Source organism: Bufo gargarizans, chromosome 11 (genome assembly GCF_014858855.1).
Source record: "Bufo gargarizans isolate SCDJY-AF-19 chromosome 11, ASM1485885v1, whole genome shotgun sequence".
Lineage (NCBI taxonomy): Eukaryota > Metazoa > Chordata > Amphibia > Anura > Bufonidae > Bufo > Bufo gargarizans.
The window spans coordinates 15232037-15248556 of NC_058090.1; the positions used below are offsets into that span (position 1 = coordinate 15232037).

The 16520-nt window shown below is 44.0% G+C and overlaps 1 protein-coding gene across 7 annotated transcripts in view; it reads left to right on the forward strand.

The window, feature by feature from the left end:
* The window catches only part of LOC122921731 (phospholipase DDHD1-like), a 32709-nt gene that overhangs the window by 12067 nt on the left and 4122 nt on the right, over positions 1 to 16520 (forward strand). For 4 of the 7 annotated variants that reach the window (XM_044271930.1, XM_044271931.1, XM_044271934.1 and 1 more), the window contains 9 exons: positions 345 to 473; positions 1965 to 2112; positions 2480 to 2589; positions 4142 to 4248; positions 6417 to 6673; positions 9362 to 9428; positions 12043 to 12192; positions 13836 to 14079; positions 14327 to 14509. In XM_044271930.1, the coding sequence (XP_044127865.1) occupies positions 345 to 473; positions 1965 to 2112; positions 2480 to 2589; positions 4142 to 4248; positions 6417 to 6673; positions 9362 to 9428; positions 12043 to 12192; positions 13836 to 14079; positions 14327 to 14509 (1395 nt within the window). Of the gene's footprint in view, positions 1 to 344; positions 474 to 1940; positions 2113 to 2479; positions 2590 to 4141; positions 4249 to 6416; positions 6674 to 9361; positions 9429 to 12042; positions 12193 to 13835; positions 14080 to 14326; positions 14510 to 16520 lie in introns of all 7 variants that reach the window. The other 3 variants (XM_044271928.1, XM_044271929.1, XM_044271933.1) reach the window with 1 other exon arrangement.

The following is a 16520-nucleotide window of genomic DNA, read 5'->3' on the forward strand; positions in this document are numbered from 1 at the left end:
CCAATCCTCCTATACACATGCACAATAGGAGAAGAAAGAAAGCTGCTTCCAGATACCTCTGGTAGCAGCTTTTCTCCCCATTAACAAAAGGATTGACCACTTGAACTCCAACAAGTCCATTCCTCATCTTGAGAGGCCGCCATACACACTAGATGGTTTGCCAAACCCGCCTAAATTGTCAGGTTCGGCCAATACTTACACAGATGTTATACGTATGTGTGAGGATATCTGGTAGCTGCGCATTTCGGGTTCACGCTTCTATATTTTGAGTGGAAGGGGCACACATCGACATGGTTTTGTATTTCCCTGATTGACCGTCGTCTATCTGTTGTTCAATTTTGCAGCTGTCCACAGTCTGAAGTTGAGCCGCAACCACGTGGATTGGCATAGCGTGGATGAAGTCTATCTCTACAGCGATGCAACCACTTCAAAGATAGCACGGACTGTTACCCAAAAGTTGGGCTTCTCTAAAGGTAAGCTGTGCAGTCACTTATGCCCAACCAGCATTTCTGCTTTAAGAAGTGGTGGTCCCAGTCAGTTAGACTTGGTATTTTCCTTGGTTAAATAAATCACATAATAACCCTTCAAAGGAGTCGGCCACTATTAACTAATTAACTGCTTCCTAGCTCTGCGCTTCCCGAATGGCCACTGATGGAAGGTCCCGTCCAGCAGCATCCTCGGTTCACTTTCACTGGGGACGGACAGGTGTGAGTGAACAGAGGCCGCTGATGGACAGGACTCTCTGTCGGTGGCACAGTGCCAGGAAGCCGGTTAAGTGGACCTTAAAGTAAACCATTGCATGTTGGCTCCGATGGTTTAACAATGCCAATTACTATCTGCATGTATGTGCTGTTCCCAGCATATGTGCAGCTAGTAAAAGATAGTGGCCAAGCCCTTCAAAGGGGGGGGTGGTATTCCTTCCTTAGGCCTCTTTCACACGGCCGTTGCGGAAACGTGTGCGGGTGCGTTGCGGGAACACCCGCAATTTTTCCGCGCGCATGTTTGGTACCCAAACCTGAACTTCACAGACGTTCGGGCTTAGGATCGGTATTCTGTAGATTGTATTATTTTCTCTTATAACATGGTTATAAGGGGAAATAATAGCATTAAAATAAAAATTTTAACTCACCTTAGTCCACTTGCTCGCGTAGCCGGCATCCCCTTCTGTCTTCATCTTAGCTGTGTGGAGGAACAAGGACCTTTGGTGACATCAGTCATCACATGATCTTTTACCATGGTGATGGATCATGTGATGACTGTGACGTCACCAAAGGTCCTTGTTCCTCCACACAGCTAAGATGAAGACAGAAGGAGATGCCGGCTACGCGAGCAAGTGGACTAAGGTGAGTTAAAATGTTATTATTTTTTTAACCCCTCCAGCGCTATTGTACTATGCATTCTGTATTCAGAATGCTATTATTTTCCCTTTATAACCATGTTATAAGGGAAAATAATAATGATCGGGTCTCTATCCCGATCGGCTCCTAGTAACCGTGTGTGAAAATTGCACCGCATCCGCACTTGCTTGCGATTTTCACGCAACCCCATTTATTTCTATGGGGCCTGCGTTACGTGAAAAACGCAGAATATAGAGCATGCTGCGATTTTTCACGCAACGCACAAGTGATGCGTGAAAATCGCTGCTCATTTGAACAGCCCCATAGAAATGAATGGGTCGGTATTCAGTGCGGGTGCAATGCGTTCAACTCGCGCATCGCATCCGCGCGGAATACTCGCCCGTGTGAAAGGGGCCTTAGTAAGTAATGGTGTCTGACTGCTGAGACTCTTTGGCCATCCTTTATGCAGAGAACCGCAGCAAAGCAATTAATCTGCAGAAATTCCTTCACGACCCCATTCAGATGGACTAGACTTTTCTGCAACAAACCTTGTGTGTGAATTTACACTTACAGGTCCTTGTAGGTATCGTTTTTTTTTTTTAGTTTATGCGGCACCTGTCTTTACAGCTTCAAGCAGTGGTACCAGGCTCCATAGAGGTTATGTTGAAGAAGCTACATACGAAGACAAGCCTGTCGACACAACCCACATAGTTTTTGTTGTCCACGGTATTGGGCAGAAGATGGATCAAGGGAGAATTATCAAAAATACAGCCATGTAAGTTTTTATTTCCATTTTTCTGATGATTTTTATAGTTGAGGTCTGACCTTCTCGATGAACCTAACCTATATAGTCATTACTAGAGGTGAGCCTAATTGTTTTGTCTGATTTGCCTTTTTGGCCTATGCTCAGTGCTGCCAGTTCATAAAAAACAATGGCAGGATCAGTAGGGCCTCTCCATCTCAGCAAATGCGTCACTAAAACCTTGCAAATAAATTCACCCAGTGAATCTCAATGGGAATTAAATCGCACAACAAATTTTTGCATAAGCAGAATTCAGCTTGGGTGAAGAATCCACTTATGCCTAGCTTGCATCCATCAGTTGCACATCGTAGGCTTGATACCCATCTGTATTTGGTTACAGGATGAGAGAGACTGCAAGAAAGATTGAAGAGAAGCACTTTTCTAATCAGACTTCAGAGCATGTTGAGTTCCTTCCTGTGGAATGGCGTTCCAAGCTTGCTCTGGATGGAGGTAACCTGGAATAAAAGAAACGGAATGCTTGCTCTGGGGTTGCTATGGTAGCATGAATGGCATTAAAAACTGCTCTGTGCATAGAGCATCCTTTGCACAGGATTTTTATGCTCATATAATTTAAAGGGGTTTTACAGTACTATTGATGGTCTATCTTCAGGATAGGCCATCAACATTAGATTGGTAGGAATCCAATCCCCCCCCCCCCCCCCCCAATCAGCAGTTTTGGGCAGTCTCTGGAAACTATACAGTGAACAGATCCAGAAGCACAAGGTTCCGTCCACTGTGTAGCGGTCATGCCAGGATACTGCAATTCAACTCCCAGTTGAATATAAAATCTGTCTTTGATCTTGTGTCTCTCATTGGCCCTCAGTTAGGCCTAGTTCACACAAACGTTTTTTTTGCGAGTGTACGGGCTGCTTTTTTGTGTTCCGTATACGGAACCATTCATTTCAATGGTTCCGCCAAAAAACCGGAATGTGTTCCGTATGCATTCCGTTTCCGTTTTTCCGTTCCGTTGAAAGATAGTTTGTCCTATATTTGGCCGTAAATCACGGGTCGTGGCTCCATTCAAGTCAAGGGGTCCGCAAAAAAAACAGCACACATACGGAAATGCATCCGTATGTCTTGAGTTTCCGTTCCGTTTTTTCGGAACCATCTATTGAAAATGTTTTAGCCAGCCCAATTTTTTCTATGTAATTACTGTATACTGTACATGGCATACGGAAAAACGGTAAGGAAACGGAAACACAACGGAACTCAAAAACTGAACAATGGATCCGTGAAAAACGGACCGCAAAAAACAATAAAAGCCATACGGTCGTGTGAACTAGGCCTTATATAGACCAGTGCAGGCAAAAGCGGAGCACTTGTTCCTTGCAACAAATCAGATTTCAGCTTCCATTTTTCCAATGGTAGTAAAACAAGTGATTTTACTGGTTACTGTAGCGGACTGCCCCCACTTTTTGTCTAAAACTGTGGTTGCAAGGGCCTTAATTTCAGCTGAACACAATGGGGGAGATTTATGATCGCCCAGTGGAGTACGCTGGGCTTTGATAACCAGGTGCACTGCCGGATGCTGTACCTAATTTTTTAACAAGGTGTACGTCTCATCATAAATTAGGCGCAGCATCCGGCAGTCTGTGCCCCATAACTGAAATGTACGCCAGCCTCTGGCTGGTGTAGATTAGTGTTCTTCCACGCCAGAAAACTGGCGTAGAATATGATAATTGTGGCAGAGCCGCCCACCCTCGCGGAAGTGGCAAGTAATGTTCAAAAAGTTGCAGAAAACTGTTTTATAATTAAATGATAAATACGCTTGTGTTTGGATTCTCGGTTGTGTTGTACAGTAGCAGCAAAGTTTAAAGAAATCTCAGCCACTTGCTGCGGAAATAGAATTTTAAATCTGCAGCATATCAACTTATGCTGTGGATCGCCACTGCGGATTGTACCCTTTGCAGTATACTGATGTGAACATCCAAGTGTTATTGCCTTTTATAGTATATCACAAAGTATAGGTTATTTACCAGTGAATGTTGTTTTCCTTGTGTAGATACAGTGGATTCTATTACTCCAGATAAGGTGCGTGGAATTCGGGACATGCTGAACAGCAGCGCAATGGACATTATGTACTATACCAGCCCTCTTTATAGAGATGAGGTAAGTGATACGGGATCATGCCAAAATCCAAATAGAAGCATGTGCACACCCGGCTCGTGTTTGCCATCACTATCGAGAAGTCTGTAAACAATCTGTGACTTAGAGTTTTTCATTTTTCAGTTGATCAGTTGTTTCATTGTGTTTGGACACGGCACATAATTAATAAGCTGGTTTCTTTAAAGTAAGATCTTGTCCGCCTTGTTTTTAGTATATCCAGATGGAGATGATTATCCTTCGCTAACATATTGATATTGGGATCGAGTATGGGGACAGAGCAACCTACTGGAAGTTCATGTGCAGGATTGTCTCTGTAATTATTGAGTGAAACACTAAACACTGAACTGTGTTTGTTTAATATGTTTTCCGAGAATTTTATATTGATGGCTCACCCTAAGGATAGGTCATCACAATATGATCGGTGAGGGGTCAGATGCCTAGCACCCCCACGTTCAGCTGTTTAAAGAGTGGCGCGCTGCGGCCTGCTCACAGCTTACCTCGCACAGCGCCACACATTGTTTAGTGGCTGTGACGATGAATATGACATGACGCACTCGCCAGAGCACTTCAGCCCTGATATTGGACCTCCACCAGTCCGGTATTGACCTGTCCCAAGGTCATCAATATTAAACTCCTGGAAAAACCTCTTTAGTAATTCCCCTTCCTAATCCATATTTCTGGTAGCTTTAGGCTATGTTCATACAGTGCTGTTTAGATGTAGCTTTATCAATATACAAAGAACAAATACGGTAGATGGAAACAAAACCTTAAATACATAAATTAAGACTTTTTTGTTGTTGTTGTTGTTTACCTCCCACCCTCTGTTAGTGCTGCCCGTCCTGTCGCTGTACTGGGGTTGAAGTCTTGCAGGACTGCAGCACAGAGGAGGTGCTGGACTGGGGGCTTTTCTTTTTTTCATGTTCTAATTTTCTACAACCGTGCTGACATTCATTACATGGCCAGTATAATAAGTGAACTGGAAAGCCCATGTCAATGATGTTTGCTCTTGTTCTGCTATTTGGACAAAAACAATGCAATTTCTTATTAAAGAGTATCAGTATCACCAGCTCAGCCTTGTAACTCATCAATTATTGAGCTTTAAGCCTCATGTGCAGAAATGTGTCGCTGTCGCCTGCACCCACTTTGTTGGCCAAGACTTTCTTGCCATGCACCTATGAGCTGCCAGATGAGCAGCTGCCCCCTCGACTCTCGCACAGACACGACTGTCCGCATTAGTGGAAGTAGCGCATTTCTGTGCGGGAGAAAAGTGGCTGCCCAGGCACCGATGGTACATTTTATCTCAAAGGGAAACAACTGATCTGAATAACTAAAATCTAACCCCCTTACTTTCCGCGACTGGTAGTTTGTCTGGTTGTACCCATAGCTAGCAGAGTATTAGTATAAGGGCTCATGCACACGACCGTGTGCCCCCCTTGGCCATATTTCGGTCCGCAATACACGGGCACCGGCCGTGTGAATCCCGCATCGCGGACCCATTCACTTCAATGGGTCCGCAATCCGGGAGATGTGGAACGGAGGCACGGAACCGAAGCCCACAGAAGCACTACGGGTGGGTTTCCTGTCCGTGCCTCTGCACCGCAAAATAGTGCATGCGCACACAAGTTGAATGGGTCTGGATCAGTCTGCGGCCGCCGCATGGATGTTGCCGTGCATTGGGGGGACTGCAAATTGCGGTCCCCAATGCACGGAACGGCCAGCAGCACAAGGTCGTGTGCATGAGCCTTAATAGCAATATACGGTAATCAGAAATTTTGCTGAACAGACTTTTTAGTACGGCCGACGAACAGATCTGAAATAAGAAATAAAGAAGTTTTGATTTAAAAAAAATAAAAATAAATAAAAAAATACAGTTTCGGTGTTGGCCAATCAGGGAGCAGGAGGATGTCTTAGACTACAGAAGCGTAGTGTGCATAGGATACTCCGAGATGCTGATGGACATTATGGGTGAATGTCTGATCCACGGCACAAGGACTAGAGATTTTAACAAACCTCTGACATCTCATACAGATGCGTTAGGATCCAAGTACTGATCTGTAAAACAAAGGGGCAGAAGCACTCGGCTTCTCTAATAGTCATAGGTTTGCATAACATTCGAAATTGTATTTTTGCCATAATTTCACTCCTATAAAGCTTTATCTTTTGTTTTACAGTTGGTGAAAGGATTGCAGCAGGAGCTGAACCGACTCTACAACTTGTTCTGCTCCCGGAACCCAGAATTTAAAGACGGAGGCGGCAAAGTGTCTATTGTGTCCCACTCCCTGGGATGTGTGATTACATACGATATCATGACTGGGTGGAATCCAGTCTATGTCTACGAACAGGTGGACCAGGATGAGGAGCCTGAGGACCAGTGGATAAGTTATGAAGAGCAGCATCTCCTTCGAGAGCTCTGCCTGACCAAACAACGGTACGTAGCCTGATGGGTTGGGACATGCTCACTTGCTTTTTATCGAGTTCTGAAGCGTCACCAAGATGGCGTCATACGTACAATACGTCATACAGCATGTGCGTTCACATGTGGTCACCAGTAAACTTTGCTCATTGGGCAAAAGGAATGGCAGAGGCAAGGTCTGGGTGCCTAAACCTGTGGGGGGACTAATTTGCAGCCACCAGACTGGAGCAAAATTGATGGACTCTTTCTAAATCTTCTGTGGGGGATAAAAAACATCTTTCAAGTCCTGTCAAAAACTTAAGGGGGTATTTGGACCCTTATGCTCTATACGCAGGATATGCCACTGATAATTGATGGATGCAGGTCCCACACCTATGTGGAGAACGGTGGCCCCCAATCCGCCTAATGCATCATGGCTTCTTGCCTGGTTCCAAAACTTCCTTGGAAGTGAATGGAGAGATCTGCGCAGACATCTTCCATTCCTTCTCTGACTTGATGGAGCAGCTGACGGGTTTTGGGGATGTCCATTCTCCACATAGGTGCAGGGGAGACCACTCTCAGCACATATCCTGTGGGTGTGAAAAAAAATTTAAGACCACATCCACATTCTGCAATTCAAAGGGATTGTGTCATCAGAAAATGACCTATTGTTTAAATCATGTTTTGTGATAGAGATATATATTCATTCTTTATTTTAGAATTTTTGTAATTTTTCAGGTCTATCTAGATTTAAAAAAAAAATTATATAATCAATTTTCGCGCATATAGCTGCTCTGAAAAGACAGGAAGTCATTAAGGGAATTTGTCAACAGACAATGACCTATTTTTTTTAAATCATGTTTTTATGTTAAGCACATTTTTTAAGAATTTTAGGCGATTCTTTTTTTATTTTGTTTGTCAAATTTTCCATGTCACTACCTGTATAAAAAAAATAAAATCCTGCAGTTTTCACACTGGCCACTAGGCCTAAAGTATGTTTAGACTTCTTGTCTTCCTGTCTGTCACCTTGTGACCTTGTGGCCACATTTCCAAAGCTGATGCCTGTTATGCAGTTTGTCACGGTCAGCAGATTCTGATTCAGTGGGTGAGAAGCGACATAATTCACATGCCATAATTCCGGCTGGCTTTGAAACAGAAGACTCTGTGCAGATCCAAATGAATGTCTGTCCAGTTTTCTGTTTCTCAGCAACCGCTTTACCCAATCGAGGTCTTTTGTATGAGAAACTTTGTCTCAGTAAAAATATGTAGAAGAAAAGTGACCAGGGCTGTGGAGTTGGTAGAAATGTTCTGGCTCCAGCTTAAAAAATATTATTTGTTGTTCATATTGTGTAATTTATTAACTATTATTTAAATTTAGGAATGTTGCTTATAAATTATGTTATGCTCTATCACTCTAAGGCCCTTTTATCCATCTAGTCGTGATGGATAATCTGTTCTAACTTCTTCTGTGTTCTCCCATGTCCCCTACACTATAATTAGTGATAAGCAGCATGTTCTAGTGGTGACAGATAATCAGTTCTCACCTCTCCTGTCCTTACACTATAATCAATGATAAGCAGGGTGTTCTAGTAGTGATAGATAACCAGCTCACCAGTTCTCACTTTCTCCTGTGTTCTCCCCTGTCCTCTACACTTTAATTAGTGATGAGCAGCATGTTCTAGTGGTGACAGATAATCAGTTCTCGCCTCTCCTGTCCTTACACTATAATCAATGATAAGCAGGGTGTTCTAGTAGTGATACATAACCAGCTCACCAGTTCTCACTTTCTCCTGTGTTCTCCCCTGTCTTCTACACTTTAATTAGTGATGAGCAGCATGTTCTAGTTATGATAATTAGTTCTCACCTCTACTGTGTTCTCCCCTGTCCCCTACACTTTAATTAGTGATAAGCAGCTTGTTCTAGTTGTGATAATCATTTCTCACCCCTCCTGTGTTCTGTCCTGTCCCTTACAATATAATCAGTGACAAGCAGGGTGTTCTAGAGGTGATAGACAATCAGTTCTCACCTCTCCTGTGTTTTTCCCTGTCCCCTACACTTTAATTAGTGGTAAGCAGCTAGTTGTTAAAGATAATCAGTTCTCACCACTCCTGTGTTCTCTCCTGTCCCTTACACTATAATCAGTGATAAGCAGGCTGGTCTAGTGGTGATAGATAATCAGTTCTCTTCTGTGTTCCCTCCTGTCCTATATATTCTGGGACCGGAGCTGCAGATAGCAGGTAAGTGAATCTTTCCATAGCGGAGGCTGCGGCTCCTGTGAAAAGTTATTTGTTCCCAGACAACCCCTTTAAGAAGAGCACTGAATATAGCGGTTTTGATTCCCATTTAGACTTGCACAGGATTCTCTGCGTTTCCAGCCCAGCACATACATATAGAGCTTCTCTAACTGTCGCTGTGGACGAATTCATACATTTTTTTCAATTTATTAAGTGTACAACAGTTTTCCAGTTATTAAATGCATATTTACTTACAGGAATTTAGAAAATGTCAGGAATTCCAGAAATTGTGTTCCAATAAGTATGGTTTAGGTTCTAAGTCACCCGATTACTTACACGATAGTAAGAAAAAGCCCAATGTCACCGTTTTACTACAGGAAAATTATTAGTAACTTATTGACCATTTATGAAGGAGCCTGTGGAGTCAGATCTTTGTGTTACCGACTCCACGGCCCTAAAAATGATGATACAAATTTATTATCCCTTACAGGTTAAAAGAACTGGAAGACAGATTACATGGGCTGAAGACTCCTAATTCCCCTGTTCTAAAATTTAAGGCAAGTGCATTGCTGGGGATTGGGTTTTTGGAAAGCTATGTTGCTATACAGAAAAATATGCTTGTAGGTTATTTTTTTTATTTTTACCAAAAGCAAGAGATGCCCCTAATCAAAAGTAGAAAGGAACGGTTTCTAATAGTTATCTTATTTTCCAAATTTTTTAGCAGATTAATTTCTTAATGTATCACGTATTCTGTTCTGGAGCTCCAAATCTCCTGCATAAACATAGTGGGGACATTACTGAGACTGGCATTTTATGCGGCAGTTGTAATAATACTGCGTTGGAATATGATGTGGCACATTTTTTTATAAGAGGAGCAGGCCTCCTAATAAATGTGTTGCGTCTTCTGGCAGTCTACGCGCCAGCTATGAGCTAGCTTAGGTTTTCTACCTATAGTAAAGTCAGTTGACCATGAGGTAACTTACCCCCTCTCACAAAGGCTCACCCACTACTTTTGTGACCCTTAAAACTGGCATACTAAATTTAGAAAATTCTACTTAAAGAGGACCTTTCACCAAAAAACATTACCTAACAGTGCGGCCCCCAGTGATGTATTTCCGATTATTATTTTTCAGAGGACCCCCCCCTTTAGTCAGCTGTGGTCTCCGGTAGTTCTGGCGCCCCATATGCTAATGAGGCGATTCGGTTCGAGTAGGCGGTGACTAGAATTTGCACAGGGCGCGGTTTTCTTCTCCCTGGCTAAGAGCGCATCCAATCAGAGCGCCACGCTCTTAGCCAGGGAGAAGGAGCTCAAGTTCTCGCGAAAGGATCACGCCATCTTGGAATCCCCGGCGGAGAGGATCGCATAGGCGGCAGCAGCCGCATCCTGTCAGTAAGTATGAAAACTTACTGACAGGATGATGCCGCCTGTGCCGCCGCTGCGATCCTCTCTGCCGATGGCGCACGCCTCAGGATGTGTAAAAGCTCAAGTTCTCGCGAGAACTCCCTGGCTAAGAGCGCGGCGCACTGATTGGATGTGCTCTTAGCCAGGGAGAAGAGAACCGCGCCCTGTACAAATTCTAGTCATCGCCTACTCGAACGGAATCGCCTCATTATCATATGAGGCGCCAGAAATACCGGAGACCACAGCCTACAAAAAGTGGGGGGTCCTCTGAAAAAAATAATAATCGGAAATACATCACTGGGGGCCACACTGTTAGGTAATGTAACTGTTTCTATAAATGTTTTTTGGTGAAAGGTCCTCTTTAAAATTATTAAATTCTGTTTGCCTGCAGTCACCACTAGAGGGAGCTAATTATTCACTGGAATGGGAGTTGAGCTGCAGTACCCCGACACACTGTGCACAGAAGCTTCTGCTTCCAGCTCCATGAACTGTACAGTCTCCAGCGGTTGCCCAAAACAGCTGAAGTGTCAGACCCCCACTAATCTGATATGGATAACCTATCCTGGGGATAGATCATCCGTATCCAAGTCCTGGGAAGCCCTTTTGGCTCATTGCAGGAGATCTAGAGCTCTATATTACAAAAACTTAGCTTCAATGCTATAAAGATATATACAGTGATTATTCTGTACCTAAAATTCACTTTGTACAGCCACTTTCCACTAGTGAGCAGAAAAGTAGAACTATTTAAACCTCTGGATAGATCATCAGCATCTGATCGGCGGGGGCGCTGCTGGAGCCCGCGGCCTTCTCACTGTTTACCGCTGGCACAGTGACATCACGACTAGTATCAACTAGCGTGGGCGGGGCTAAGCTCTGTTCACTTGAATGGAGCTTAGCCCCGCCCACGCTAGTTGATACTAGTCGTGACGTCACTGGGCCAGCGGTAAACAATGAGAAGGCCGCGGCGCCGCTGCCTTCTCAAACTGCTGATCGGCGGGGGTCCCGGATGTTGGACCCCCGCCGATCAGATGCTGATGATCTATCCTGAGGATAGATCATCAGTTAAAACCAAGTGCAGAACCCCTTTAAATCCAATTAGAGCTTGGTCACACAGTAAAGAAATTTAAAGGGGTTTTCATATACATATATATATATATATAATTTTTTATTTTTTTTTATAATACCAATGACCTATCCTTTTTGAATAGGTCATCAATATCTGATGCCTGGGGGTCTGACACCCAGGACCCTCGCCAATCAGCTGTTGGAGGAGACCACGGAGCTCTGGTGAGCGCCACTGCCTCCTCGCAGCTTACCAAGCACAGTGTCAGCCATTGTATAGTGGCTGTGCTTCGTATCGCAGCTCAGCCCTGTTTACTTGAATTGGACTCAGCTGCATCTAAGTCACGTGACCAATGGACGCGACGTCACATGGCCTAGGGAAAGCTGCATGGCGCTACTGCGAGCACCGGTGCCTTTGCAAACAGCTGATCAGCGGGGACCCCAGAGTGTCGGACCCCAACCAGTCACATACTGATGACCTATCCAGAGGATAAAAAAGTCAGAAAACCTCTTTTTGACAACATTTTGGTTCTGCTTGTGGATTGAGAGCGCTATTATTTTTCCAACAAGTGGGTCTTAGAAAATGTTTGTCTGCCAAAAGAAAGCCATAATCATTCAGCTAGGAGGGGATTATTTTTTATTTTTTATACAGTTTACACACCGTGCATTATAATTTGACTCACTGTTTACCTGCATGAACCCCTTAGGTTGAGAATTTTTTCTGCATGGGTTCGCCCCTAGCAGTATTCTTGGCGTTGCGTGGAATTCGTCCTGGAAATCGCGGAACTCAAGATCAAATTCTACCTAGAGCTATTTGTAATCGTTTGTTTAATGTATTCCACCCTGCAGATCCTGTGGTAAGTCTCTACTCGTTGTGTGGCTGTAGGGAAAATAACCGTTTAACCACTTCATTACCAAGCGATTCTTTTTTTAACTCTCTGCCTTCCCAGAGTTATAACTTATTTTTATTTTTCCATTCACACAGCTGTATGAGGGGCTTGTTTTTTTTTGCAGGACAAGTTGCACTTTGTAATGGCACCAATTTACTATTTCATTTGACGTAGCGGGAAGCTGGAAAAAAAATTACAAATGGAGTGTATTTGGTTAAAAAAAAAACATGCAATTCCACAAAATTTCATTTTCTTTTTTTTTTTTCTTTTTTTTTTTAATGTTCCCTGGGCAGTAAAAATTGTGGGGCACTTTTATTAAGACCGGCGTCTTAGACCCCAGTTGATCAGCTCATTGAGAAGGCCCCAACGTTGCTGTGAGCGCTATGGCTTTCTCGCTGTTTACCACTGACATCGCAACCACCGACATGTGGCCTAGGTGCAGCTCAGCCCTATTCACTTAAATGAGGCCGAGCTTCAGGGTATATCATAGACTGGCGTAAAACACCGGTCTACGATAAATTCACCCCCATCGGTTTCATCAGTTTAGTATAAAATGCTGAAGAAAATCCTGCACATAAGTAGTCACCCACTATTGAAGCTAAAGGGGTCCAGAAGAGCAGGGGGATCCACCACTATGGGACTTTCACTTCGGTGACCCGTGCTAGACATAGGAGTGGGTCCCAGATGAAGAACCCACATCTGACATGTATGGCATACCCTAGAGTTATGCTATAAATGTCCTGCTTGGGACAACCCCTTCACTACGGAATATGGAGGTCGTTCGGTGAGCATATTCCCTACAGTTAAACATAACCACACGGTCTCTGCCTGGGACCAGACCTCAAATGTCTAATGCCCACTGTTAATCTTTTTAATTACGTAACTGGTCGATAAGTATTGAAGAAGATGGGTCTGCACGTGGTGCACGTGTCCAGGGAAGGTGTCCCACTAGTATATAGCGAAGAAGGACCGGCACTCACTTTCTTGATGATATGAAGAGACGTTTATTCAAGGCATAATGGCATCATCAGTGACTAGTTTCGGCTCAAGCCTGAGCCTTGCAGTCTAAAAAAGGTTCAGGCTTGAGCCCAAACTATTCACTGATGATGCTATTATGCCTTGAATAAGGGTCCATTCACACATCCGCAAATCGGGTCCGCATCCATTCCGCAATTTTGCGGAACAGGTACGGACCCATTCATTTTCAATCGGAAATTGCGGATCCGCACTTCTGTTCCGCAAAAAAATAGAACATGTCCTATTCTTGTCCGCAATTGCAGACAAGAAAAGGTATTTTCTATGTGAGTGCCAGCGATGTGCGGTCCGCAAAATGCGGAACGCACATTGCTGATGTCCGTGTTTTGCGGATCCGCAAAACACATTCGGACGTGTTAATGGACCCTAAACGTCTCTTCATATCATCAAGAAAGTGAGTGCCGGTCACCCTTCGCTATATAACTGGTCGATAAGACATAAGTCTTCGTCTCGTAGTAAAGTTGAACATTAAGCCCAGTATTATATGTTCTGTCGATCCTGGGGAAGTCAGAACAGAAGAAGAGGATAGACCTATAAAGCTAAATTACCTGACTGTTCAACTTTGTCGTCTTTAGGCCTACAGACTCGAGCCATTAATCCTGAAGCACTACAGCAATGTCTCACCTGTCCAGATCCACTCCTCCAACACCACAAATCCCATCCTATACAAGCACGTGAGACCGTGTCTCATCAACCCGTCCAAAGATACTACCTCAATGTCCGATACAGAAAGCATACCGAGCCCAAGCACTTCACCGGTTCTGCCTCGAAGACACTATGGAGAGTCCATAACCAATATAGGCAAAGCAAGTATATTAGGTAATTGATTTGGTTAGCTCTCCGTGTTTGTGCCGAAAATTGTAATTCTACTTTTAAAGTTCATCCCACCTGTTTACTGGTTTGGGTATCTAGAGAATTTTTATTTTATTGATCACGTATACAGTCCTAAAGACACACACATTTGTACAGATTTCATGGCAAGATGTCTTTGCGGAAGCCAGCCACTAGATGGCAGCAGCGTTTCAGGATTTGTTCATTGCGGGTCTTGTCTCATTCATCCATTCAGGTGCAGCAAGCATCGGAAAAGGCCTGGGGGGAATGTTATTCTCAAGATTTGCACGTTCTAGTGCAACCACAGCTCAAGGTTACGAGGTAAAAGACTCCGCTGATGGGGAAGACAAAAAGTCAGTACAGAGTACTGCGACATCCCAAAGCATTCCACACAGCATCTCAGGCTCACTGGACACAGGTAACTTGTATGACTGAGTAATTCCTCATCTACTTGTTAGTAGGGACTTTGTCATAAACTCTGAGCAGTCATACAGCGTTTAAAGGGGTTGTCCCAACATTACATGTCATTGTATACATCAAAAATGATCTAACCAGTAACAAGTACACATCTGCTTACTGATCTGAACAGAGCCGGAAATGCATGTTCTGTTACTCTCCCCACTGCGAGGTATCTACATATTAATCGCCTGTACGCTGAGGATCAGCCGGTAGGTGTAGCTTGCTGCCACGCTCGTTAGGGAAAGTGAGAAGCTGAGAAGATACCTCTTGCAAGTGAAGTAAGAAGGGACTATTGTTTAAAGGGAACCTGTCACCGGGATTTTGTGTATAGAGCGGAGGACATGGGTTGCTAGATGGCCGCTAGCACATCCGCAATACCCAGTCCCCATAGCTCTGTGTGCTTTTCTTGTGTAAAAAAAAAAACTAACTGATTTGATAAATATGAAAATTAACCTGAGATGAGTCCTGTCCCTGACTCATCTCACATACAGGAATCATCTCAGGTTAATTTGCATATTTATCAAATCAGTTTATTTTTTTATTTTTTTACACAATAAAAGCACACAGAGCTATGGGGACTGGGTATTGCGGATGTGCTAGCGGCCATCTAGCAACCCATGTCCTCAGCTCTATACCCAAAATCCAGGTGACAGGTTCCCTTTAAGTTTCCAGAAGGGAAAGGAGGCTGATTCTGCCCAGAGACGGTCTTCAGCAGCACCAAGATGGGACACATGGAGTCCAAAAAAGGATGAAATCAATTTTTTATGTTGGCTGTTTTAAATTAATTTAGTTTCTATGTGTCAGACTGCATTGATGCATGCTCAAAAATGTATTTCTACCTAATATTGGTTAGTTCCTTTTCATGCCGGAGTAGAATCCACATTGTGATTGACAGGGCCAGGGAACGGAATCGTTCTCCGCTGGCCCTGTTTGAATTCAAAATATCGCGCCTGCGCCGTACCTTTCTTCAATCGGCGCAGGCGTACTGAGAGGCGGCCGCTCACTCGGCCGCTCCATCCTCAATGCGCCTGCGCCGGGTGTAGATGTGCGCCTGCGCCGATTGAAGAAAGGTACGGCGCAGGCGCGATATTTTGAATTCAAACAGGGCCAGCAGAGAACGATTCCGTTCCCTGGCCCTGTCAATCACAATGTGGAGGGGGCGTCATTAGGATCAGAGGATGCGGCTGCTACCAGCAAGTAACCGCCCTACTTGCTGGTAGCAAGGTAATTTGCATATTTTTAAATTACGTTTTTAACAAATTCTACTGAACAGAAATGATTATTTAGCTTATGTAGGCAGAAATCGCACTATAGGGATTATAAGTAAACAAAAAAAGAAAAACGATTTAGTGGGGTGACGGAAGCCCTTTAAGAGCAATCGGCTAATTTTTTTTGTATGTACAGGACCAGGATAAATAACCTCATCTCATAGATGCATAGATTTATAGTCCCCGCCAACCACCTTGAAATACATATTGCTATAAATTTGGTTGTAGATGAAAGGGAGGGGGGGGGTGGATCGGTGCCTAAAGGAAGCATTTTTGCTAATAGCATTGTTTCCACAAGCTGCTTCTTAAGCTATTTTATACTCCTTTTGTATAGGTCATCGGTAAAGGTGGGGGTCCGACACCTGGGATCCCTGCCGATCAGCTATATGAGAAGGCACCGGTGCTCGTAGTAGCGCCACGGCCTTCTTTCATCTCCCTAGGACAGGTGACGTCGCGTTCATCAGTCACATGTTCTAGGCGCAGCTCAGCCCCATAAAAGTGAATGGGGCTGAGTGCAATACCAAGCACAGCCACTATCAAATGGATGGTGCTGTGCTTGGTAAGCAGAGAGAAGGTTGCGGTGCTAAGGTACGTGCCAGTGCCTTCTCAAACAGCTGATCGGCGGATACGGATGACCTATCCAGAGAATAGGTCATTCGTTATAAAGTCTGGACGAATCCTTTTAAGCATTCTAGAAGGTTA